This window comes from Heterocephalus glaber, unplaced genomic scaffold, assembly GCF_053883595.1.
Source record: "Heterocephalus glaber isolate CG9 unplaced genomic scaffold, H.glaber_assembly_v1.0 deba00001461, whole genome shotgun sequence".
Taxonomy (NCBI): domain Eukaryota; kingdom Metazoa; phylum Chordata; class Mammalia; order Rodentia; family Bathyergidae; genus Heterocephalus; species Heterocephalus glaber.
Genome location: NW_028258308.1, coordinates 49,075,846 through 49,102,085, shown reverse-complemented (window position 1 = coordinate 49,102,085; position 26,240 = coordinate 49,075,846). Strand labels below are relative to the sequence as shown.

The 26,240-nt window shown below is 39.3% G+C and overlaps 1 protein-coding gene and 2 pseudogenes across 1 annotated transcript; all 3 read right to left on the bottom strand.

The window, feature by feature from the left end:
• Positions 1-701: 701 nt before the first annotated feature.
• LOC110346978 (olfactory receptor 2L3-like) lies at positions 702-5,467 on the bottom strand (annotated as a pseudogene).
• Positions 5,468-10,122: 4,655 nt separating this feature from the next.
• LOC101711549 (olfactory receptor 2L5-like) lies at positions 10,123-10,866 on the bottom strand. The gene has a single exon (XM_013067875.2). It carries the CDS (start codon positions 10,864-10,866, stop codon positions 10,123-10,125), a length of 744 nt encoding a protein of 247 aa, XP_012923329.2.
• Positions 10,867-15,812: 4,946 nt separating this feature from the next.
• On the bottom strand, positions 15,813-16,651 carry LOC106008348 (olfactory receptor 2AJ1-like; annotated as a pseudogene).
• Between the last annotated feature and the right edge of the window lie 9,589 nt (positions 16,652-26,240).

Sequence of the window (26,240 nt, the reverse complement as noted above, 5' to 3'; positions counted from 1 at the left end):
ACATTGTCTAATATATACACAGCAATGGCTGCATGGGTATCATTAGAGTGTGATGGGCATGGGGGAGGATGATTTTTATTCCTAATTCCTGCCCCTTAGACTAAATAATTGACATATTCATTTTATAAGTGACTTATTATCTCTGATATCTGTTGGAAACCCTCAGTCCTCCCATTGGTCCCTCCTTTAGGATTCTTTCCACTAAAAGCAGTATGGATTTGTCAAATGCCATCCAGAGTAAGGACTTCAGAATTTCTCTTAAGGGCTCTGATAAAACACTCTACTAACATGAAAGGAGAAGGATCTGGTACAAAGTAGTTAAAGTTCTAAAATAATGACCAAAAAAGAGAAATCATATGGCATCTGATTAGATATTCTCATTCAGAACACATTTTTTCTATTGTTGGTGTAAAAAATAAAAAACTAAAAAATCTTACAAGGTGACCATAGTAAAATTATTATCCAAAATGCAACTCGAGATAGATAATTTACTTTTTATTTAAAAAAAATTCTCAATGAAAACAGATTAGCAAAAAATAAATACATTCAAAATTGGTAGAAAATACACTACAAGATGGTTATGTATAGTTATTCATTTCTGTAAGGCATTTTTTCCAGAAATGAGCAATTTTTTACTTTCTAAACTTCTTAAATTTACCTTCTAAATTTTACTTTCTAAATATTAGGTATAAAATAACATTTTAATGTCTGTACATTACAACATCAACATGCACCTGAGTCCTGGGACAGATATTTGCATACACTTTCAGAGAGCAGATGTGCTGACTCATTCTCCTCAGGGCCCTTAGCACCTCCTCGTTCCTCAGGCTGTAGATCACACGGTTGAGCACTGGGGTGAGGATGGAGTAGAAGACAGCCACCACCTTGTCTTCCACTGGAGACTGGATGGACTTTGGCCAGAGAAAAGTATAAGCAAGTGGTGAATAGTAAAACATCACCACAGTGAGGTGAGCACTGCAGGTGGAATAGGCCTTCCTCCTGCCTTCCCAAGAACACATGCTGTAGACAGTGAGATTGACCTGACCATAGGAACACAGAATACCCAGGAAAGGAAACACAAGAAAGAGGACGGTGCTAACAAACACAGTGTACTCATAGACCCTGGTGTCCATGCATGCTAGAGTGAGCATGGAAGAGACATGGCAGGAGAAATGATTGATGGCCTTGGGCCAGCAATAAGGGATATGGAAGACATAGGCTGTATGAGCAAAGGAGTTGACAACACCCATTCCCCAGGATCATCAGCACACACACTCTTCTGTTTATGTGAATGGGGTAGTGCAGAGGGAAGCAAATAGCAACATAACAGTCATAGGACATAAACATCAGGATCAGTCTTTCTGAACCTGCTAAGGTCACAAAGAAGAAACACTGAATACCACACCCAGTGAAGGAGATGGACTTGTTTCCAAAGAGGAAATCAGAAGCCATCTTGGGCACAGTGGTGCAGATGTAAATGAGGTCCATGAGAGAGAGCTGGCTGAGCAGGAAGTACATGGGTATGTGGAGCTGGGCATCCAGGAGGATGAGCAGGACCATGCACAAGTTGCCAGCCAGGGCCATCAGGAATGTGGGGACTGTGAGAGTGAAGAGGGAAAGGCCAAGGCTTGATGGGGGAACCGGCCCAGGATGAAGCCCATAGCGGTCTCACGGTAATTTTCTATGATGCACTCATATGGTTTGTCTGAAGACAAACACAACAGTGATAGGCATCATCATTAGCCAATTTTGAAAAACTCCTTAAGGTAATAATCATGAAAATCATTCTTAAAATTGTAAAACTTAAAAATAATACTCATTCTCACCTATTTAAAAATAAATGTTATTTTTCTCCTGAAAAATTAATATTTTATGAAGCATCTACTACCGAAAATATTTTTTTAAATATACAAACTTGCAGAACAATAATATTTCTATTAAACCTTCAAGAAGGTGTAAATAATTTATTTCCCCATGTGAACTTAGAAATCATCAAATTCTGATGTTACATTTTTCAAAACACCTGTATAGAAAATGAAAGTAAATGTACATTAAGATCCATATCATGAATAAAATTTTAATTCTCTCATGGTATGTCTCTTGCATTCATATTTACTTCTTCATACGTGATTGTAATATTTCATCAAACTCACTATTTTAAAAAAAAGGATATTTCCTTTTTAGAGATCCTTGTCCAATAATCCCCATGTGAAACTTCCTCACATGTGGATGACATCAAATGTCATTATCATGTTATTTTGCTTAGAAATCCGGAATGTAATTTTACTGTCACATACCTCTTTGACAAAGTCATAGTAATTCCTACTCTTGAGTTTAAAGATTGACCATTATCCGTTCACTTTCCACAACTCCCTCAATATCAGAACATGAATAGTGCTCTGTATGATTTGAAAGGTGGATAACAAGGACTTTAAAAGATGCCAGGGTCATTCATCACTTGGCAAATGTAAAGTTAAATCACAATGAGATACTTTTGTACATTCAGTATGGAAAAATTCATTAATGAAACAAATAAAACAAAATATTTTATGACAAGAATATGGAATACTTGTAAATATTTGTGCTTTTTTGTAGTCATTTCAAATGATGCTGCCAACATGGAAAATAATGTTGTGATGCCTCAAAAATAAAACAAAATTTGAATATGAAGTTGTAATTCCACCTTTGCTGTGTATGGCTAGGAGGTAATGCAGACACTCAATTAGCTGTTTTATGCCCATTTTCATAGCTGCATAATTCACAATAGCCACAGGAAAGGTGGAAACACCTTAGTTCTTCATCCACAGTGTATCCACAAAAAATATGATATGCATTTCCAGGGTATATTATTGAATCTCTTAAGGAGGATGCATGTTGACACATGTTACAACATGGAGGAGCACTGATGATGTCACACTAAATGAAATAAGCCCACCACAGGAGGTCAAATACTGCATGAATGCACTTTAGAAAGTGGAGATGGTGGAAATGGCACTTGCTATGGGCTGTGAATGGAGAGAAATTGAGACATACTTAATCCAATGTATACAGAGTTTTGGATCAGTGTGGTGGGACAATCTGGAGATGGAGAGGTGATAACTGTCACAGGAGGATGACGCAGAACCTTCCCACTGTGCTATAGCAATGGTAAAGTCTCAAACTTTACCTCACACATCTTTACTGTCACAGAAATGCCACAAAACCCACACTTACTAAAATTATTCCAAATATGTTTTAAGGCAGTTAAAGCCTTGGTATACTGACCTATGTTGGAGCAACTTTTATTCCATCAGGATTGAGTCCTGACTTTAAGAAGCAGAGGCCTTGGGGCAGAACTGTCCTACCTGAGAGGAGAGGAGGCATGGAAATCATTGATTGTCCTCACACATTGCCACCAGGAAACTTTCTAGGTTTGTCCAGGACACAGGTGAATTTAACCCTAATGGTAGTCTCTTCAGGTAGCTATCTACCATGATGCAGCTCAGATTCAGAGATTTTAAGTGAACCATCCTAGAATGCCAGCAATCAAAATGTCCATGCACTTGTATGGAAGCATATATAAAGATTCCATAATGTATAACTTAGTGCATGTGCAATTGTAATGTGTACATGTTAATGCACACAGCGGTTGTACAGTATTTATAGAAATAAGTACAAACATATTTAAACCTTTCAAAACTACCTGGTCAAATTATTTTTCAATTATCTTTGGTTAATGATCCTAAAATAAGGGATGTTCACATTTTAATCACCCAAAACAAAACTGAAAACAAAAAGTAGAAAGAATATTAAAACATAAATTTTATGCAAGTGATAAATTATTTAAAAGAGTGTTAAAATTTCTTTAAACACAAACACTATTTTATTGTTAAAGTTAAGCATGTGGGCATCTTGTGTTTCATCACCAGGTTTTACTGTTTTACCACTTGACCCAGGAACAAATATAAATACTGTCATAGAAAAATATTTTTTCAAAACTAAATGGGAATTTATATATTATTTCCCATGACAAAATGTCCCTACTAGGATAATTTGACAGCAGAGAGTCATCCTCATGATCTCCAGTATAAAACAGGTACATATTCAACATCATGAGTGAAATTCTCCAAGTTCTGCCCACACATTACAATGAATTATGTGCTGTAGTCCATGGGTGGAAGCAATTCTACATAATTTGGGGGGAAAATCATTTGATTAGGCCTAGTTCTCCTGCCTACCAGCCAGCTATGGTATTTTGAGACATAAATCCATTTTATGGCCTCTGGTCCCAATGAGACCTCAATGGTCCAGTGATGCTGTGATGCTCCATCACAAGATTACACCAGCTGAAGACATCCTGGGAGGAACAAAACCTTCATCTGCATAATTCCTCATTGATCTAGGAATTCTACCACCCCCCAGTCATCTGTAATATGTTTCTCCCAATGTACTACATTTCCTGTGCCACTCTGTCCAGTGTCATTTGTTACATTTGATTCTCCCAATGTACTGAACTCTCTGTCTTGAGTTGTCTGTTACATTTGTTTCTCTTCAAGTACTGAACTCTGTCCTGAGTCATTTGTTACATTTGCTTCTCCTGATGTACTGAATAAAATGTGTGGCAAGCTTGAGGGCGTTCGTCTTTGCCACCTAGAGCAGCACTGGTCAGGCCCAAAGCTCAGCTTCTTCTCAAAGTCTGATGTTTTTCTACCTTTCCTGTATAATAAGTCAATTCAACTTGTGCTTCACTGGCTCCCAGGGGACGATGACTCACTGCAGGGGTTCTAGTAATGTCCCCTTTCCCTGTTCCCTACAGTCCACATGCATCATTGCATTGCATCCCTTCATTATGCTTCCATTTAGAGTTGAAAATAAGATACTGAAAAATCCCTTTTGTGATTCTTGTAATAAAATCCATAGAGTTTTTGAAACATAACAACCTTGTAATAGCAGGAATAGGAGTAACACAGACACTTGAGTCACTGGTGCCCATAGAGGGATGAAGTGATAGAGCTAGGAACCAAGGAACAGCCCCCACAAGGGTCTGTACCCTGCAGTTTCCGTGGTAGCAAGGCTCCCCCACTCTGCTGCCTGTTGATGAGAGGATTCTCTGAGACAGAACTTTACACAGCAATGCTGCTTTCTTTGCATTTGTTCTAATCATATATAGAGGTGGAGCAAGACCCTGAACTTATCAAAACATACATTTCCTCAATTTCACATTGCAGAGAGTTTTCTAAAGAAGCTCAGATTGAAATTTAAAGCCTCTAAATGAAACAAACTGGCAAGGATTTAAATACTAATTGAATAAATAAATATTATTTCTCACATCCATGACACCATCTACTCTGTTTTGGAGAAATCTGAATCACTTTTCTATTCTCAGGATTCCATACTCTCCTGGCTTACCAGTCAACCTGAGGATGGGGGCAGCAATGTGGGGAGAGCCTTGAAGTTTCTGACTCAGGAAAGCCAGCCACAGCTCCATGTACAACACTGGTCCTGCCTGAGTCTCCCTACCTATATTGAGAAATATTCTGCACTCACCCCGGTGAACTAGAATTCACCACACTGTAAAATGACTGTTGTAGAATCTCAGAAGTCAGGGAGGAGCATTCTCACAGTGTGTGCATAAACCCAGTGTGATTCCCCTTCTCTGCAGTTTCATGACAGATTCCACTGGAGGAGGTATGGCAAGTGTACAGTGTTCTGTGTCATTTTACTGACTAATATTAAGTGATCTTATTGGACATTTGCAACAGCTAGTTTTCCATTGTCTAGAATAGGACAAAGAACTATTTTTATCGTATTAAGAAGATTACAATACCTGGTAATTATTTTTTGTGTGTACTTGGATGTTTCTAAATTATATACTTCCAAGAAGTTCCACAAGGATGAATTAGTATTTAAAAAACAAATATGGAAATAGGTGGAAAGACACTTTTTGATGCACAGAAATCAATTGCATTAATATGTGCTTTGAATTTTGTTCTGGACTGAGAATGACTTCTGCTTTATTGTACATGTTCACAGCAGAAAGATGAGCTTTAAATCTGCATGTAATCCAGGCCTTGACCTTCCGAAAGGTAAACATGGGGTGCTCAGGTCTCTCTGAGTGTGCAGAGACACAAACATGAACACCTACAGGCTGCCCATGGGAACACACAGTGTGCACATTCAGGCCGTGACTTGGCTGAGGACAGCACTGGACAGTGGTGAGGGTTTAGAGTCTCCACCCACTAATGCTGCCATCTCCATAACCAAATTATCAGCATCCATATAATGTGATTGTTTTCAACTATGACTGCACAGTGACATCGAGTTCAGATTGTCTCTGTGAACCAGGCCCATTTGGTTCTACAAAAAGCTTTTGCTGGTCCCTAAGGCAGATACTATTATTGTTTTTTTGAAAGTGTGTGTTCTGTCCAGAAAGCAAAATGATAAATAAGTTTAGTAAATGAATATTATAAGCACTCAATTTGGCACAAATTGAATTTAAATACAAACTGGATAACTATACAGCTACTATGCACATGTTGCCTGCATCACTTCCAAAAGGCTTTTATAAATTTTGAAAACTAAGTTATTATTTCACATTTTGGTAATTTAACCAGTACTATATTCCTTTTACCATAAGGTTCATTACATATTTTCATATTGAAATAAGGTTTATAATTTCCAGGTATTTGACCACAATATAATGGATTCATGTAAAGTAAAACAGAAAGCAGTAGAGAATAATGAAATAATTGCCACCCCATCCAGAGAACAGGTCACGATGAGCTGATTTAGCTTCTGGTGTCTGCACCTCATAACCTAGGATTTCTGCTGCACAAGGGCTGGTCCTCAAACTCAAATACCAATCTGATTCTAAAGCTAAGTTCTCTCAAGCACACAACAGAATTTCTCCTTCCATAAAATAAATAAAAGTAAAATTAGGATCCCTACCAAAATTCCTCCCCACTTTGAACCACTCACTTCCTCGGTTAGCTGTTGCACTGATCAGCTTTCAACTTGCTGGAAGACACACTCAATACCCATGTCATAGAGAACAGAGGTTTAGTTTGGCTCTGGACTGCATTTGATGGGCAGCCAGCTACAAGTCAGAAAGCTCATAGAGGAGGGGCCAGGAGAAACAAAGCTGCTCAGGTCAAGGTGGCCAGGGAGCTGAATGGGTCGGAAGGAGAATCAGCAAGAGACTTAAGCTCTATCAGTGCCACCTCCAACTGACCCTCCCTCTGCCAGAATTCAGCTGAACATCAGTGGGCCAGTCCAAACTGCATTCTTTCACCTCATGCCCTGACCACCTCTCTCAGATCTCCTGATCCACTCAGTGGACAATGAGCCCACAGTCACAGGAGAACACAGTCATGTTTCTCAGTCAAACTTTTGAGTTCTGTCCTGACAAGTGTACCTATAAACCTCTCACTCCTCACCTGGCTTTTCAGGGACCTCCAGGAGACTGAGTATCCACCAGGATTCTGTCCTCCTATAGCTGCCAACTGAGTCTCAGGACTGCTGTCTCCCTGGGAAATGTCCACTGAGACAGACAGGAGGGAGCCAGTCATGGAGGACACAGCCTGGCCTGAGGCTGTGGCCCCAGTGGGGCCCTGAGATCTCTCCAAATTCCCTTGAGGAGGACCAGGCAGGTTCCTGGGGATCTTTCTGGGCTGTCCTGCTCTGGTTTATCATGGCAGCCTCTGTATTAATGCTGTAGCTCAGTGCATGCATGGGTATGATGTGCCTGCATGTATTGATTATTTCTCACTTTGTATTGGGAGAAATTGCATGAAATGAAATCTATTTAATAAAAGTATATAAGTAGAAAATCTTAGAGTATCACATAAACATTATTCTAAAGGTTCCAATTATTTCCTTTGGAAAAGTCCATTGAATTATGAAACAATTTTATCCTTATTAAAATTGGTAATTAAAATATTATTATGGAGATTGTAGGGAATTATTCACAAAATATTCAATAATTAGCTTTTGTGACAAAGAAGCTTAATCATGTTCACAAATTTCTCACTTCTAAGAAGTTATTTATGCATTTTCTTCAGAAATGAATAACATCACACCAAATTTTTGTATAAGAATTTAACAATATTTGAATTGTTGATATTCCAGGCCAAAATGATTCCTGAAGTTAAAATTCACAGACTGACTGCCCTGGTGTCTGTAAGCTGAAGCTCCTCTCTGTCACCTTCAGCAAATTGACCTGGGTATTACAGCAGGGCCTGTTTGGCCCTCCAGGACCCTGGAGACTGAACTGTGAGGAGGAGGAGCTGAGAGACCTTGGATGTTGAATAGGGCCTGAGGAGGCTTCCATGACCTGGGGCTTTCTCAGTGGTGTACCCAGCTCCCTGAACCAGGGCCTGGAGCTTGAGGAGGAGACACAGCTGAAGCTGAGCATGTGGGACCCTGGGCCTCAGTCTGACCATGGCAGCAGTGTCTCCAGGGAGCCAAAACTCTTGTGTGGGTGACACAGGGTGAGGCAGCCAGGACATGGGAGGACCAGGGCACCCTCTGAGGCCCACCTGTCCCAGGAGACACAGGGTGCTGTCATCCTGAGGGTGCTGTGCAGGGGCCAGGACCCAGCCTTCACCTTCCACACTGTGACTGCAGTGAGCATAGATGGCCAGGGGCTTGGGCTCAAGTGGAAAGAAATTGGGAGTCAAACCTTGAGTAAAATGCAGCTGTTGCTCTTAATCATCTCTGAATGTCTTGCTTTCACACACAGGAATTATTTACTACAGCACACAGCTCTTTAGATGAACAATAATACCCATTTTTAAAAGGAAGCCTGTTCTGCATCGTAAAGAGCAAGACTTGGGTGACAAAAGTTTATATACTGCAGTGGCACATGCCTATGGGTTAGACACTCAGGAGGCTGAGGCAAGAGGACTGCTTGAGCTCAGGAGCTAAAGGCTACCCTGGGCAAAACAGTGACACCTTATTTCAAAAACACTGTGGACAATATGTGAAATAAAGACAAACCATTCCTACATAGATTGAATAGGACATGGATGGATTTCTGTGATTAATGAATGGTCATCCGTGCAGTTATATTTCATTGAAGAATCAAGAATTCCCAGGTAATATTCTATTTTTTCATGGATTATGCTCCATTTTTATCCATTGTCACTCAAAACACTGCATTTTAGGTGGGAATCTTATATGCTGATGGGAATTATTATTTAGATTTGTAAGGCATTGAGAACACAGATCCTGTGGGTCAGCAGGTGATGGGAGTTACAGGTAATCATGAGGTAGAGGAAGTTTCTGTCCTCTGTGCCATCATACTCTGTCAGTGTGAATTCTGGATGTACAGTAGTAATTGATATGTGTAGGTGAAGATGTGAACTCCTGAAGCTTTCCTTTATATATTCCACTGCACACAAGAAAATTCAATATCATGATTTATCTGATCACATAAATTATGAGAGGTCAGAGTAAGAAAAGTAGCAAGGACAATGGGATAAGTGGGTTCAAAGGAGTGTGAGTATTTTGAGTGGGATTCACAGCAATGTGTATTTTACATTAAATTCTTTTTGGTACTGGGGATCCAACTCATGACCTCGCTTCTGTGAAGGCACAGTGCCACTTAGCTAAATCCCTGATCATGCAGTAATACTTTAAAATTAAAATATTCAACAAAGGTTTCAATCATGCAACACATTCAAAATGAGGGCAAAGTTTTCCACATTTTCCATTTCAATATGTCCGTAGTAATAAAATATTGCCCCTAAATGAAAAAACTTCATGCCCAATATTTTTATTGGAAAGATGAGATAAGAAGGCAAAATTGTATATACTAGAACACATAATTATTATATCATACCTCAAAATTTAAAAAACTTAAACCTTAATTCTAATTTTTGAGGCCTCAACATTAAACAATTTTCTTGTTCCTATCCACTGCTCAATAACACTGAGGCAGAAATTTAACTACATTTTTGTAGAATGGAACTTCCCAGCCACTCTTCCCAGGGCCCCCAGCACCTCCTTGTTCCTCAGGCTATAGATCACAGGTTTGAGCACTGGGGTGAAGATGGTGTAGAAGACAGCCACCACCTTGTCCTCTGCTGGAGACCAGAAGGACATTGGGTGGAGATGTGTAAGAAAAGGGTGCAATATAGAAAGTCACCCCTGTGAGGTGAGCACTATAGGTGGAATAGGCCTTCTTCCTGCCTTCCTATGAGCATATGGGGTAGGCAGCAAGGAGCAATTTCCCACATAGGAACCCACTATGGCCATGAATGGGAACAGGAGAAAGATGACAGTGCTGAGGAACAAAGAGTACTCATAGACCCAGGTATCCCCACAGGCCAGAGTCACCATGGCTGGGATATCACAGAAGAAATGATTGATGGCCCTGGACTTGCAGTAAGGGATACAGAGGATGTAGACTATGTGAGCACAGGAGTTGACAACATCCATTCCCCAGGATCTCAGGATCATTAGCACACAAACTCTTCTGTTCATGTGGATGGGGTGGTCCAGAGGGAAGCAAATAGCCACATAATGGTCATAGGCCATAGACATCAAAATAGGTCCTTCTGAACCTGGTAACATGGCAAAAAAGAAACACTGAACCCCCCACCCAATGAAGGAGATGGACTTGTTTCCAAAGAGGAAAGCAGAAGCCATCTTGGGCACAGTGGTGCAGATGCAAATGAGGTCCACGAGGGAGAGCTGACTAAGCAGGAAGTACATGGGTGTGTGGAGCTGGGCATCCAGGAGGATGAGCAGGACAATGCTCAGGTTACCAGACAGGGCCATCAGGAATGTGGGGATGGTGAGAGTGAAGAGGAAAAAGCCAAGGCTTGATGAGGGGAACAGGCCCAAGAAGATGAATTCAGTAGAGGTCTCATTGTAATTTTCCATCAGGCATTTGCTTAGCTTTTCCTGAGAGTGCCTGCAGTGCTGTGGTACATATAAATAAGAAGTTATTTCAATTCATTACTTTACTAAGACTGACATATTCAACTATTATAGCTCTTTAATAAAGAACAAATTTTTGAAAAAAAGATTTCCATTTTCTACCTCACATATTTGCCTGAGGATAGCAAAACATATTTTAACAAAATATATTAAATCTGTATATTTATCAAAATAACATATTTCTCTAATGCTTTTATTGAAACTCAGATAGTTTGTCCACTTATAAAATCAGATTTCATCAAGAAGAAAAGTTACATGAAAGGTGCACATATGTAAATGAATGGAAATATCTCAATTGTAGACCCAAATTTTAATACTTGTTCATGACCACTAGTGATGCTTTTACTTCCCATTTGAGAGCAGATTTTTATATACTTTTAGCATTTATATACTAATTTTTAAGTTTGGTTCACTAAAAATTTTATTAGGAACTCAAAGTTAGACTTTTAAAAGAATATAAATATCAAAAAAGAAAACAGCATAAAAAACCAAGAAAATTCTCCATCCTGTTTTGCCAACAGCTCATTTCTTCTGTTTTCATGCCCTGCAGCTTCTCCTAATGACTCAGAGATTTGCAGAGGGACCATTCCTAGTCAGGGCAGGCAGAAACCTTATAACCCCAGGCCCAGATCAGCCTTCCCAGGACATGGAACCCACTGGTTCCCAGCACATGTGTCTCGGCTTTGAAACTCTGACCATGCCTGTGTCTGCATGCCCACTTACAAGAATGAAGTCAAATTGTCAGCAGGTATGTGACCTTACAGTCTTATAAAATTGAAGCCAAGTGACCCAAGAAAATCTCCTCTGCAGAATATTCAAGCATTGTTCTTCAGTGTCCTGGAACTGAGTCCTTCATGAGATGACTCCTTCCTTCAAGTGTTTTTATACCAGATTCTAGTAAAAAAAGAAGAATGTAATTTCTAGTATGGTTTTATTATATATCATGATAGTCTCTTCAGAATGATAAGCAGGTTTTTTTCAGCCATGTAGGAACATACAGAGACCATACAGAGAATGTAGGAGTTGAAGGGATTTGGAGTGCGCAGTGAGGGTGCATGTTACTGTGTCCTTCTAAGTCATAAACACCCAGGAAACCCCAGGAGGATGGATCAGCATCAGCCAGAGGTGGAACCTAAGCAGGCAGCCAGGTGTTGGGTTTCCTCCTGTGAATGTGGGTCAGGCTGGGATGAATTCACGCTGCCCTTCTGCACAATCTGGGCACAGAGTCTGACATAATTCCCCTTCTCCCACTCAGCACGGAAGTGCACTGTGCTGGTGGACAGGACCTGCAGGTTCCTCCCAGCCTGCACAGTGGGTGACCCTGAACTGGGGTTGTCCATGTGGGGAGAGTCTGCATGTCCCTAGTGGGGCTGTATGCCCAGTGCTGGCCTCAGGCTTGCAGTGGCCTACATCAGCTCTCCACACCTACAGGTGTCTGTGCAGGTGCTGCTATGATTTCCCTGACAACTGAGATGATTGTGGAGCAGTGAAGGCCACAAACTGCTAATGTGACCTGTGAAGCAATACAATCAGGCAGTGGTGGGTGGAGAAAGAGGGATGACTGTGATACATCCATGATTCCTAGGAAAATCTAAATTATTTTCAATAGTTATTTTTAAATTTAAAAAATTCATTCTCACTCCATTACTATTTCATCTGAATGTGGTATTTAGAAATTAATAACTCATAAAAGCTTTAGTGGAGTTTCATCATATAGTGTTTTACAAAACATACATGAAAAATATTTTATATTCAACAGATTTACATCAGTTAAAATACTGTGGAGATAAAAATGCATTTCCCTTGAGATCTTGTTGTACTCATAGGAAAACAAAACAAAACAAAAACAGTGAACTGAAGGAATAAAGAAACCTATGCTCTGTAACACTTAAGGAGAAGTGGTACAGAAGACCATAATATTGATTATGCCCAAGTCAGGCTGTGAAGAGTTAATCCCACAATGGGCTTGTTTATACAAGTGAGTCTGCCCAAAGCCTAAGTTCTAAAGTCAGAGTAACCCAAATCCCATCCCCACAACTAAAACCTTCAGACTAGAAGGACAACATTCTAATTACAATCATATATTTTGTCTATTCTGTTCCTAATGGGTCTATTCTGTTCCCTAAAGGGTGTGGGACCTAATAAATATGATGACAGTGTGTGTGAGTGTGAGTGCACATGTATATATATAAGTGTGTTTGTGTTTACAACTGGGTAAAATTTTTGTCTTCAGTCGACCTACATTGTTCACTAAATCACACATGTAAATGATCAGCATCTATGTTAAAAGTGACACTTCTCATAGATTCCCAAATTTTACTCATAGTGGCCCCCAAATAAAGGACATAGACCTGATTCAGCAGAGGGAATGTAGAACATTTAACTTTATTTCATATTTCCTCTCTCTTTAGCCACATCTTAGACTGTAGAAGTTCCTGTACCTTGTTAGGACTCAAATAATCTCTTACCTGTCTCAGCCACAGCCTAAGCACATGACCAGAGGCTTTAATGCCAGACTTTCACTTGAGAAGGGGTTAGTGGGTGAATCAAGGGCACACATCCACCCAAGATCCATGGATACCACAGGGTCAAGGTCACCAAGTGTCCTCCTGGCCCTGCTGTGACACCCAGTGGGGCACCAGTGGCCTCTTTGCAGGACTGGTCCTCAGGGACACACTGGACATTGTGCATGCTCAGAGAGTTGCAGACTGGATTCTCCATACTCCAGGGAGTTCCTGCCATCCTTCCTTTTAATGCTGCTGTCACTGTAGTGCTAAGAATGGAGCCCAGGACCTTGCACATGCTAGGACAGTGCTCTACAGTGTGCTACATTGCTGCCTTATGCATTACTATTTTTATTAATTCTAAATTTTCAGACAGGATCTTCTTAAGTTGTGCAAACTGGCTTAGCTCTTACAATCCTCCTTCTTCAGCCACCTGTGTCTCTGGAAAGAGGCATGTGCCCCCAAGACTGGCCATCATTTGCTGTCAATATTATACTTTCTGTTCACAGTAGATGAGTTTATTTATGTGATTTTAGCCAAGATGCACAGTGATTCTGTTCCTAATATCATTTTGATTCATTTGTAAACTTGATAGGAGACAGAGATGCTCCATGCAGTATTTGACCATTAACCTTATTCAGTAAATGTCTTATTTTTCCTGACAATCAGTTAATTCTATAATTTCAGGGAAATGTTTCAACACCAGGCAGCCAGTTTCTTCCTAAAGGTGCTACTCCATTCCCATAAGTTTCACGTTGATGATATCATCCACATCAGCTGTGTTTCCAGGTGCATTCAATGTTTTGACTGAGTCACAGTAAAGAGAAGTTGTGTGGAGCCACATAAAAGATATGGAATATGTGCAGTATATAAGTAACAAAATTCCCCTTATTGTATTTTAACTTATTATTGTATTATTTACAAAATAATGCAAGTCCAAGTTTAAGAGTTAACAAAGCTCATGTGATGGCTTAGGGTCTTGGGCTCCACAGGAGATCAGCCTCTTGGGCTCTCTTGCCACACCAAACTGAAGCTGTTGATCTGCTCATTTGAGAAAAGTCCATCAAAGGTCACTGTTTTGCATGAACCTCATACAGATCCACAAAAAAGTCTCTAAAATGTTGACCTTGTCTGGAGAAGTGATTATTTGCAGTCTCCCTCAATGCCTTGGTTGGAGGACCTGAGCTCTCTTCACCCTCCCTTTGCCCTCCTACCCCAAGGTCTCAGGGAATGAGCAGTACATCCAGACTTGGTGCCCAGGCTAATGTCCTTCCTCACAGTGCAGCTCAGCGGGAAGAAGTGGAGGAACCCTCTGCATCTGCAAGTGAGTGACTGGACTCCTGGGATAAGGGACAAAGACCTTACCTAAGCCAAACCCTCACACCGGGTGGGCAGGAGTGGGGAATGGCACAAGGGCAGTGATATGCCCATGATCGAAGTTATCTCCTCAGGGTGACAGTGTTCATGAGGGAGCAGACTCTGAGGGAGCTTTGGGGCAGAGATCTGGGATGGAGCAAAGCACTGGGAAGGAGCAGATGTAGATGAGCCTGCAGTGCATGTTCTGAAACATCCTTTAATATTTCATAACATGATGCTCAATCCACATCTCACTGTTCATCTTCCCAAACTCAAAAGTTTATCCTGTCATAGTGTTCTTAATAAATCAGTTTCATTAGATTAACTCAGGGTCCCCTCATGGGGAAAACATAAATTGGAATTTTCTCTGTATTGGCATAAGGGCTTCTATTTTTCTAGCTTAATTCCTAACTCATATGTCTAATATTTCTCCTGAATATTAAGATTTATATGTGTATATTTGTATTTCTCACTTTAATAAATAAAATTATTAGTACATAGCAAGCAGTGTAGAAGGGATTTCAATTTGTGGATTTAAATAGCAGACTGTAAAATTTGAAAAAAATAATTTGCTCTGTTTCAAAAAAATACCAGAAATATAGATATATGTTTCTCAGGTAATATATACAGGATTAGTGTTTTAAGGTATTTCTCTTAAATTTTTACCATTTAATTAGAAGTTCAAAGCATTGTTTTATTTTCTTTTAGTGCCTATAAATACAAGATGAGTTTGTTTCATATCATGTCATGGTATATATTAAAAGCATGCATTCAATATCCAAAACATCTTCCAAATTATTTTTTCATCAATTAGTGATTTAGAATATGTTTCTTCCCCATAGTGTAGACATACAGCATTTATATTCTTTCAAAACAAGTAATAACTACACTCTGGGCATTAAATGTGAATATAACAAGTTCAAGTATCTTTCTTATCTAATTTTTATTTTTGATACTGGGCTTTGAGCCCAAGACCTTGTGCATGCTAAGCAAGCACTCTTCCACTGAGCTACCACCTCAGCCCCCTACCTATTTTTTATGATGAAAATTATTTTTGAGCATGTTTTCCAATGGCTTCAGAGCATCTTTATTCCTGAAGCTGTAGATGACAGAGTTGAGGGTGGGTGTGAGGATGGTGTAGAATATGGAGTGGAACTTATCCTGTCCTGGAGTGTGGTAGGATTTAGGTCTCATGTATGTGAAAATAAGTGGCCCATAGTACACAACAACCACAACCATGTGGAAGGAACAGGTGGAAAAGGACTTTTTCGAGGCCTCTGAGGATTTGGTTTGTAAGACTGTATGTAGAATTTTGACATAAGATACTGAGATCATGGAGAAAGGGGTGATCAATCACCCTAGTCTGGCAGAAGGGAAAGTGAAATATGTAGACTGTGTGGACTATGGAGTTCAGGATCCCCACCAGCCAGGACCTGATGGCCAGGCGCACACTGACACTGTCACTCGTGAGCATGGCATAGCATAGGGGGTGGTTGATGGCCACATAGGAATCATAGGACATGGCAGCCAGGAGAAGGCACTTGCCACCTAGCAGGGCCAGGAACAGGAAGATCTGGAATCCACAGCCTGCAAAGGAGATAGTTCTGGTGCCAGACAGGAAGTTGGTGATCATTTTGGGGAAGATGTTGGAAATGTGCAAGATATCCATAAAGGAGAGGTGGCTGAGCAGGAAGTACATTGGAGAGTGGAGGCAGGAGTCTCTGGATGAGGAGGATCAGGAGGGCATTTTCTGTGACAGTCAGGATGAAAATGATGAACAGAGAGAAGAAGACCAGGCTGGTGTGGGAGGAAGAGAACAATCCCAGAAGAATGAAATCACTGCTGGAAGTCTGATTCTCAGGGATCATCTTCCATTTCCGTGTTTTACACAAAATGAAAGTATAAATTGAAAAATGAATACAAAAAGAAGAAAAAGCACATAAGTGTCAACCTTTTTTACATAAATCTATTAAATGAAATAAGAGCTAGTGACAAATATTTTCTAATCATCCTCAAGACTCTCAGCTAACTTTATGAGTTCCTTTGTTTTACAGTATGGGTGTTTATGGTTGTCCCTCACCTGGGGAGAGCTAGCATGTTGAATGCGCCAATGGCTCTACTTTGAGTCTCAAGGTCATACTGAATTCTGTGAGCTTTGCTCCAGTTATCTCTCACATGTGGCCTGTAGTGGGCCAACCCTGCACACCTTTAAAAGTCTTGAATCCTGACTTTCCTGGTCCTCCATCCTGTTTCCACTTCACAGTTTGCCTATCTCATCCCACCTTCCATCATATTAAATAATACACACAAATTGGGTCTATCCTTCACTATCATTCTCTCCACCAACATTTTTAGAATATCTTCGCCTTATTCACTGGTGGAAATCAAATGCCTAGAGCATTGCCTGGTTCCTAAGAGTTGTTCAGTAATATTTATTGAATTAATGAAAAAAAGTAAGTTCTTCATACCAGGGAGAATTTCCTCTTGAGCCTGTGCTATCATTCCCTCCAGCTCTACTTCCACTATAACAAAGCAATAAGTAAAAATTAGAAGAAAGAAGATTAATTTTTTCTTGGGCCTGGGATTTAGCTCAGTGGTTCTGCCACCTCCCTTGCAAGCATAAGGTCCCAAATTCAATCCCCAGTACAAAAAAAAAGATTAATTTTTTCTTAACAGCACTCAAACCTATACTTAAAGACATTGAAATGTGGGATATCTAAGTTTTGAAAAGTGAAAAGTAATAAAATGTTATAGTAAAATGTTTATACTTTCAAATATCCATGTTTTATATGTAATAAATCATCTATATTCAATCAAAATAAACAACACATGTTCAAGAATACGTTACTATTTTCTGTTCTCTTACAAAATTAAACTATAATGTGATAGTTCTTTTTATAGAGAATCATAGGTGTTGATATTATTTATAGCTGAATAGTATTTCCTAAAATTTTTACTTAATTTCTTCACACATTGTGTCTTTGATCTCTGCCTTAAAACAAATATATCCTTACATCCATGCACAATTCACATATAAATGTTTAACTTATGGTACTATAACTAATATTTTACTCAAAGTTGTTAACTTTCTCTTACTCCCTGAATCCATATTATCCTTCTGGTTTTCCTTTCTCAATAAATTATTTTCTTTATTGTAGTCATTTCAGATGTTTGGTACTGGATTCCTGATGTTTAGCAGAATTTCTGGCCCATTGTAATTTTTATTAAATGCTTAATACAGGAACAGTTCATTTATTTTTATGGGTTCAGCTATAACAGCAGTTCAACTATTCATTAATTCCTCTTCTTTCTGTTACTTTAGTTAATTTTACACTTTTACAGAATTCATATTGTCTACATGCTTATATTTCCTCTTTATTGAGAAACAAATAATGTATTTTCTACTTCTCTAGGTGTCTTCCACCACCTGATCCACACTCTCATGAGGCAGCTAAATTTCCTTTATGGCCTCACACAATCAGACTTTAAGGATCTGGAATAAACTCCCAGGATGATAGAATTATTACACTGGATGTTCTATGCCACCCAGGAGTTGGTGGTTTTTGCAAAAAGGGCCAAGAGATGGAGGGGTAAACAGAGGGAAAGGGGATAAAAACAGAAAATAAAATGTGTTATGCACATGTGCCAACTCCACCCAAGGAAGGTAAACATTATGTATTTCAAATGTATAAAAAATGGAATGGGATTAAGAGAAGGATGGAGAGAGGGAGGGAAGCAAAAGGGGCTGAAAGGGCCATTAAGATGAGGTATGTATGTGCCCCAGCTGCCCACAGGAAGGACAACATTATGTAGAAGCAAAGATGTACTAATAAAAGATTTCCCAGAATACAAAAAATCTGCACTTGAGGCCAAGGAGAAATATTAAGCAGTGAGCTTAATTCTTAAAAGTAAAGAAAATGTGTCATATAGCATGTGTACAACTCTTTCCTGAGTTGTTTGTTTCTCTCCTTCTAGTTGCAAATATTCCTTGTAATTAGTATAAATGTTGGAAAATCCCTGCATTCTCCACTTTATGATTAGAGGCTAATCAGAGAATGTGCTTTCCATACTGTTTTCCTTTTCTTCTTGGTACTGGGGGTCGAACTCAGGACCTTGCACTTGCCAGGCAGGCATGGAGCCTCTGAGCTACACCCCAGGCCCTCCATATAATTTTAAGTGTTAACTTTTTCAAGAATTTTTTGAATGCTTCCCTTTTAAGAAATTTGTATACCTGCATTTTCAAAGTGTCTGTCCATCTATTTATGTAAATCTTAAGATTCATCACTTGGAAGAAACACTCACTTCAGTCTGAAGTTATATTAGTGTGTATTATTCTCCATGTAAATTATTTGAACTTACAATGCCAATTTATTTTAAGAAAACAAGGCTTGTATTATGGAGAAAAATGATAATATAGGATGTCAATGTACTATATTTAAATATAATGTGAGCCAATTGCACACCAATTCCAAGACTACACATCCCTTCTTTCATCTATTACATCACAGTCTTGTAAAGTACTTCCCAGGAAATGCTGACTTTCTTGCATGCATCATATGTCAACTCAGTGTTGCACTTCTGCTTCTCTCACTAAAATGTGATCTGCCTGAAAGAATTACCACTGATATGCTTTTAATTCAATCACACTGTAGGGAGTCTGATATTTGAATTTTTATGAAAGTTTAATAGAATGAAGCTGAATAGATCATAATTATTTTTTCTAAACATATCACACATTGTTCAAAAGACTGTGTTGGTTTCAATATTTGTGTGTGTGTTTGTGTGTGTGTGAGAGAGAGAGAAAGACACAGAGACTGAGAGAGACAGAGACAGAGAGAGGCAGAGACAGAGACAGTGAGGGACAGAGGGAGGAGAGAGGGAGGAGGTTTGACTTAGGCTCTCCTCACTACTTAGCCAATCTCCTCAGCTGATTTGTTCAGGGAGCTGCATTGTTTGATCCCCATGGGTGAAACAACACAGGACATAATGTATCTGCTCCACTTAGGGAATCAAGCTGTCCTGGCTAGGACAGTGCAAATGCTGCATTAACCATCAGCCCTGTTTTGCTTTAAGTCCTAGCTGTAGACACAGCCACACTCTCACCTCTTAGTGTGCCCCTTAACCATGGCCTGCACACACCCCAACTCTGCCAAACATTTAGCAGTTATGTGAGTGCTTAAAACATTCTATTTATTAACTTGGCCATTATTAGATATTTTCTACTAGAGTTATCTCATTTTATGGATAAAGCATATCAAGCACATTAAATTCTGTTTTAACTAGGGGTCATTCTGCTGTGAACCCTACTACTCTTCATGTTCAGCTTATCCACTTTCTCTGCTATAATCATATAATATATATATAATAATAGTAAAATTTATTTAAGTCAATTTTAACTGTAACACCAATGAAAGAAAATAAAGCATGAAATTGCCTCCCCTTGAAAAACATTTGGAAAATATTTTATGTGGAAATCTTTGGTGATAGTACAACTGCTTGAATACCTACAAGTTGCATGATAACACTACTGTAATTTTTTGAAGTTTTAATAAACTTTCAATGGCAATGAATTACTTGGTACAATCATTATTAGTTCTGTCATAAAAATTTCAAGTATCAGACTTACTGGGGTGCCAAGTAACTTGTTTAAAAAGCTTCCTGCTACTGTCAATCAGTCAGCTGCACTGCAATTTAACAAGAGAAGCAGAAATCAAGCAGTGAAAAGACATAATATGTGTGGAATAACATCTTCATGTTTTAAAATAGTTGATATGGAATACTGTCTAAGGGATATAGTAGTAGTCATCTAGCCTAGGAATTAATGTTCTATTCATTCAAAGTACTATTTCTTAGTGCTTTGGTAAAAGATTAAAAAAATTTATACAATATACAGAAAACATACTGTCTCCCCTGCACACAAAATACTGATCAGTTACAAATTATGTCTGAAAAGAATTTCTATTAAGCAATGACAAACAGTCTTCCATTGGACCAAGGTGACAGCAGACTCAGCCTGAGGGCTGCTCTCCAATGAGGCAGATGCAGCATCATGTTCCAGGGAGAGCCCTGACCAGCACACAGTGAGCCCACATAACAGAGCTCCACAGTGCCTGCTGGTGCTTTTAGTCTTTCCTCAGCTGCCCTGCTTGGCTTCATATCTCTGAGTATCATCAGCTTTAAAAATTCCTGAGGGGATCTTCAGCCAGAAATTCCTCAAGAAGAAGTGTATTTCATCTAAAAGATTTCCAAAAACCACTGCATGTGCAAAATTAAATTAAATGACTAATTCTTTACAGGGCTGATAGACATGAGTTCAGACTTGTCCTTGATTGGCACATGTTTTATCCATCATCTTGGGGCAAAAAACCAACTAAAACATCTCTGGTAGGCCTTGGCGCCCCCCCAACAAGTTTTGAAAAGCTCCATTCCCCTGCCTTATGAAGGGTCTGGTTGTCAGTAGAGACATATTTGTCCTAACATAGCTCCCATACCTGTAAATTTATGGGGCAGAAATTTATTGGAAGAATGGAGAGTTATAGTGACTACTTTGCCCCCTGAAACCCCACTGGGTAAATAAATGATGTCTAAAATGGGATATGAACCAGTAAAAGGATTAGGCAAACAACTTCAGGGCAGAATACAGACTATAAAACAGCAAAAGAAAAATTATTGCTTTGGAATTTGATATGATTAAAATTTTTAGTTGGAGCTATTGAAGAAGTCTCTCCACCCAAAGCAGCCTTGCCTTTGCAGTGGAAATCAAATGATCCCATTTGGTTTGATCAATGGCCCCAACACATGATAAGCCAACCCTTCTAGAGCAACAATTGTGCAATATAATCTCCTTGTTCTATTATCTAACATCCTGTAGAACTAACAGGAACACACAATTCAGAGTTACAACCAGAATCAACAATAGCCAGAATAACAGTAATGCCTTTCAAAGTTAGAGAGAAATTTCCAAGTATCAAATAAATTGTTCTGGGGGGGGAGTCCATGAATTTCTGTGGGGACAGATATAATAGTCTCACCTGTCATCAAGTGAACTCTCTGAGCAGTAGGAAGATCTACTCCTGAGCTCCCAAGTGTTCCCCTGACTGGTTAAGAAATGTCCCTCTGGACACCCATGTCATCTGATTTTGTACTTGTGCATGGGTCTGAAACAGGTACTGCTGACTCAAGGGGACTGGAGCCCCCTGCCATAATCCCCTATTGTTTCCCAAGCCTGGAGAAGGGCTCGTTTTCCATTTCCCAGCAGCAATTAACCATCCCTATCATATTTAGAGTTTCAATCTTTAGCCCAGTGAATGTCTTTTCAGCATCGAGGGCAAAGGCCAGGTGGTAACTTATTTTCACTGAATGTCTGACCCAGTGGCTCTGGGTCAGCTTGTAAAGCCACTTTCACTTTGCAGTTTTTTCTGAGATGGCCCATGTTTCCACGTTGGGAGATGGCTTGAGCCATCAGAGCCAAATTGTATATAGGAGACCCAATATTTTGGCATGCCTTAGTATACGCTCCAAGATCTTCTGAGGAGCAAACAAGATTTATCACCTGTTTGCAATCCGTATTAGCATTTTCATAGTCTAGCTGTAAAATCAGATGTCTGGTGCTTGAGAATTAGAAATCTGCCTTCTAATAATTTATTGTAATCTCACTACAAAATCTGTGTAATTTTCTAATAGCCCTTGCATGATTTGAGTAAAAGATTGCATCAGCACACCATCATCTGGCACAGAATCCCAACTATCTGCAGGAGGTTCCTCTAACTGGTGAATGAGTAACACTGGGCAACCGTCTTGCCTGGTTAAACCAAAAAGTCACCCATGCCAGATAACATATCAATAGTAACTTCTCTCCACTGAGTATCTCCCTGAGCATTCTTATGAGCCTGTTCCCTGATTAATGAATGCAGCTCTACCTCAAAATATAGATACTCAGAGGGGGACAGGCACATGTCCAACAAGCCCACTCACTGTCTAGGGGTTTTGGATGCCATTAGTTAGCATGCTCTGCCTGAGGTCCTTTAGGATGTTAAAAGTAAATGAGGCATGAACATACCTGTCCACCTTTGAGTTCTCAGGATCAGGCAAAATTGAGATAGGAAAGCACAAAGTGTCTCCAAACAACTTGCTCGATGTCATAGCCTTATGCATGGTACAGCAATACAGAGTGGCCCCAGAAGTGGGCTTCAAAAGAGTGACAACAACACCTTTCAAAGACCTCCAAGGAGGCTGAGGAGCTACTGAATTAGAGTCCCTTTAGCCTGCTGTGCTGGTAGAGCTGAAGCCAAAGTGAGATGAAAGACAACAGGGGAAGGAAGCCAAACAAGGGGGAGCCTGGGCAGAAGGGCGGGTTGGGGAAGGGGTAACCGTGGTCTCCTGAACTGACTGAGAGAAATTGACAGCAGAGTGGACTAAGACCCAAGTGGGGAGCGTGTAGGGGGAAAGATGATCACCCCTTCACCTGGCTTCATGGAAAATGGTACCTCCACATTCCCATGCTATTTAGTTGTCCCTTCCTGGGGAAAAGATGGGATGTACATTGGTATGTCTTTCAACAAATCTATCCACCATCCTTCATTACCAAACACATAGCTTGATTTAACAGCAAGTTAAGTAATTTGGCGAAGGTAAACTGCTCTGATAACAGAGACTGACACATATTTGTAACTCAACAAAGATAGAAAATTACCCCCAGCTAGACACACTTACCGCCAGTGTCCCTCCTCTGAGTCCAGAAATCATCTGAGAACCAAGTGGTGTCTCTTTAATCCGAGTTTGTCTCACAGGGGAGTTCACCCCGAAACTGATTCACATCCACTTTGGGCACTAAATGTAGGGAACCAGAACCACTGCAATAAGTCCTAGTCTCTTGCAAGCCAAGGCAGCACAAGGCAATTTAATTTATTATATAGGAAAGGTACAAAAAAATGAGACTTTGACAAGAAGCTGAGCATTGGGCCTGATCAGGGCTGCTCTGGATGGCAAAGATGAACCCCCACCCCCACCCAACTTACTGAACCTTTATTGAGTACATCAGGAGAAACAAGTGTAACAAATGACTTGCAGAGAGTTCAGTACAACAGGATAAACAAAGTGTAACAAATGACTGGGGGACAGTGGAAATCCAAGAACAATGAGGAACTGAGTGGATGAGGATTTTCTTCCTCCCAGGATGACTTCAGCTGGTGTAATCTTGTCCTGAAGCATCACAGCATCACTGAACCATTGAGGTCTCAGCTGTGACCAGAGGCCAAAATGAAGTTTTGTCTTGAAATCCCACAGCTGACCTGTAGACAGAAGAACAAGGCCTAATCAAATGATTTTTCACCAAAATTATATAGAATTTCTCCCAACAATTTTTTACATGAGAAATCCAAGATACAAATAGAGTAAAATAAAGATGGTAAAAAAAAATCAGGCTTTTTTGAGATGGGGAAAGATCTCAGGGGAGAGGAATTTAATGGAGAATGACAAAGGAATAGAAAACTATAAAAATATGTTCTCACATCAATTTCCAAAAACAAATACAACTATTACATATTACAAACACACACACTTATAAAACAAAAAAGAAGCAACTGACACAACATAAAAACAGAATTTGCGAAAAAATCTAACATGATATGGGACATCTGTCTTCGCACAGCTGAATAGATTACATGTCCCTGAGAGCATCTGGTCATTTTCCTTGTCATTTGTCAACATTGCACTCTAGAGATAGGACTAGGAATTTGGAAACAATTCAATATTTTCTGTAGTGAGGACCATCTGCATCACACAATTACCTCTAATTTCTGAGGTGCAATATTTTGGTCTGAGATCAAAGCTAATTAAAGTCTGGGGACTCTGTCTTTCTGGGTCTTTGGCTCCAAAGACTTCTAAATCATTAATGATGGATTACTAAGCAGTGGGCAAAGTTAAATCTTACTTGACATACAAACCAGTTTCTACACCTCAATAGTAATAGTGAATCATAGCTACTGAACTCATTTCCAAAAATTTATGACTGCCCACCTACCCTTAACCAACTGCATTCATTTTTTAATGTAAAAAAGGCTTAATGCTGAGTAGGGAGAGATTACTCCTGATCACAGAAAATCTAGCCATCAGCAACTCTAAGCCACAGGAGGGAGTGGTGATTAAGAGAATTTAAGCTAGGTGTCAAACTGGGGTACAGCACATCCTGTACTTTTCCTGGTAAAGTTGATTCTGCAGAGAATTTCTATGGCTATTGTTAATTCTCACAGATGCTGGAGTTTGGTGGTTTGGCAAAAAAAAACAATCCATGGCAGTCTTTGATATGTGTTTGCTAGGATGCTCAGAATTCAGGTGTGTGGGAAAACTGCAAGGCTCATTTCTGTTTGACTATCTACACCAGTCACAGCAATTAAATAAGTGTTATAAGATTTTTGTCTGATCAAACCTTGTATAATAAGGAGTAGGCACCACCATGTAGATAAACTCAGTAACCAAGCAGCACTCTACCCTGAATTTGTGCTTTTGAATTTAGAAAACCTGTCTGCTTACTGAGTTATGACTCTGATGATGAGTGTATTTGAAACTGCCTTGTATGTACACCTGGCACAACCTCAACTCATTCTAACAATAAGGTCACATGGTGCTCCAAAATGAACTAGATCATTTTAATCTGGAAGACTTTTCAAAGGTCAGTAAAATCCTATAAATTAGTATGCATAACACTGTTCTCCTCATTTTGAGTAGACAAGTAGACCCACCTACTCAAAATATCTACTAAGGAAATAATGGAAATATGTTCAAAGTTGGCCCTGAATGCATGTTTATTCCATCAAACTAAATTATGAAATTTTCTTAATTTTGTGGGCACAATTTAATAGATAATTGAGAATTTTTTATATTGACAATTTGTATTTCTACTCAAATAATATTTTCAGTTTATAGTTTTCTCTATGATTCAAAACTTTTATTTCCAAAAAAGTGACATGCAGTGTAGTTTGGACATTTGTTTCATTGTTAACATTTATGCAAAATATTTAGTGAAATTTTAAAAATAATGACTACTAAATGAAAACAAATGAGTTAAACACATTTTGATTTTTTTTTGCAGTTTAGGTTTTAATGTTTAAACATTAGCTTCTTTACACTTTTATCTGTTTTGAGATTTTGTTAGTTTTATTCTTTAGTTACAAGTTCATAACCTTATGAAGGTAAAGTTATAATTCCAAAAATTTGTAAGTTCATCATCTCATTGAATATTGTGATTTCAAATGGTTTTTAAAATTTTAGGTTTATAATTGTATAAAGTGGACCCATAGTTTACAAGGTTCTCCAATTTAAAAAAAATCACACTATATGGATGTGAAGAGGCAGAGAAGTTGATCATTCTTTTCAATATTCTCCATTTTAATAAGAGTTTAGGCAGCTGTTTGCAATATATGGTAAAATGCCTCTGATGTGACAGGGGCACTTACTGAG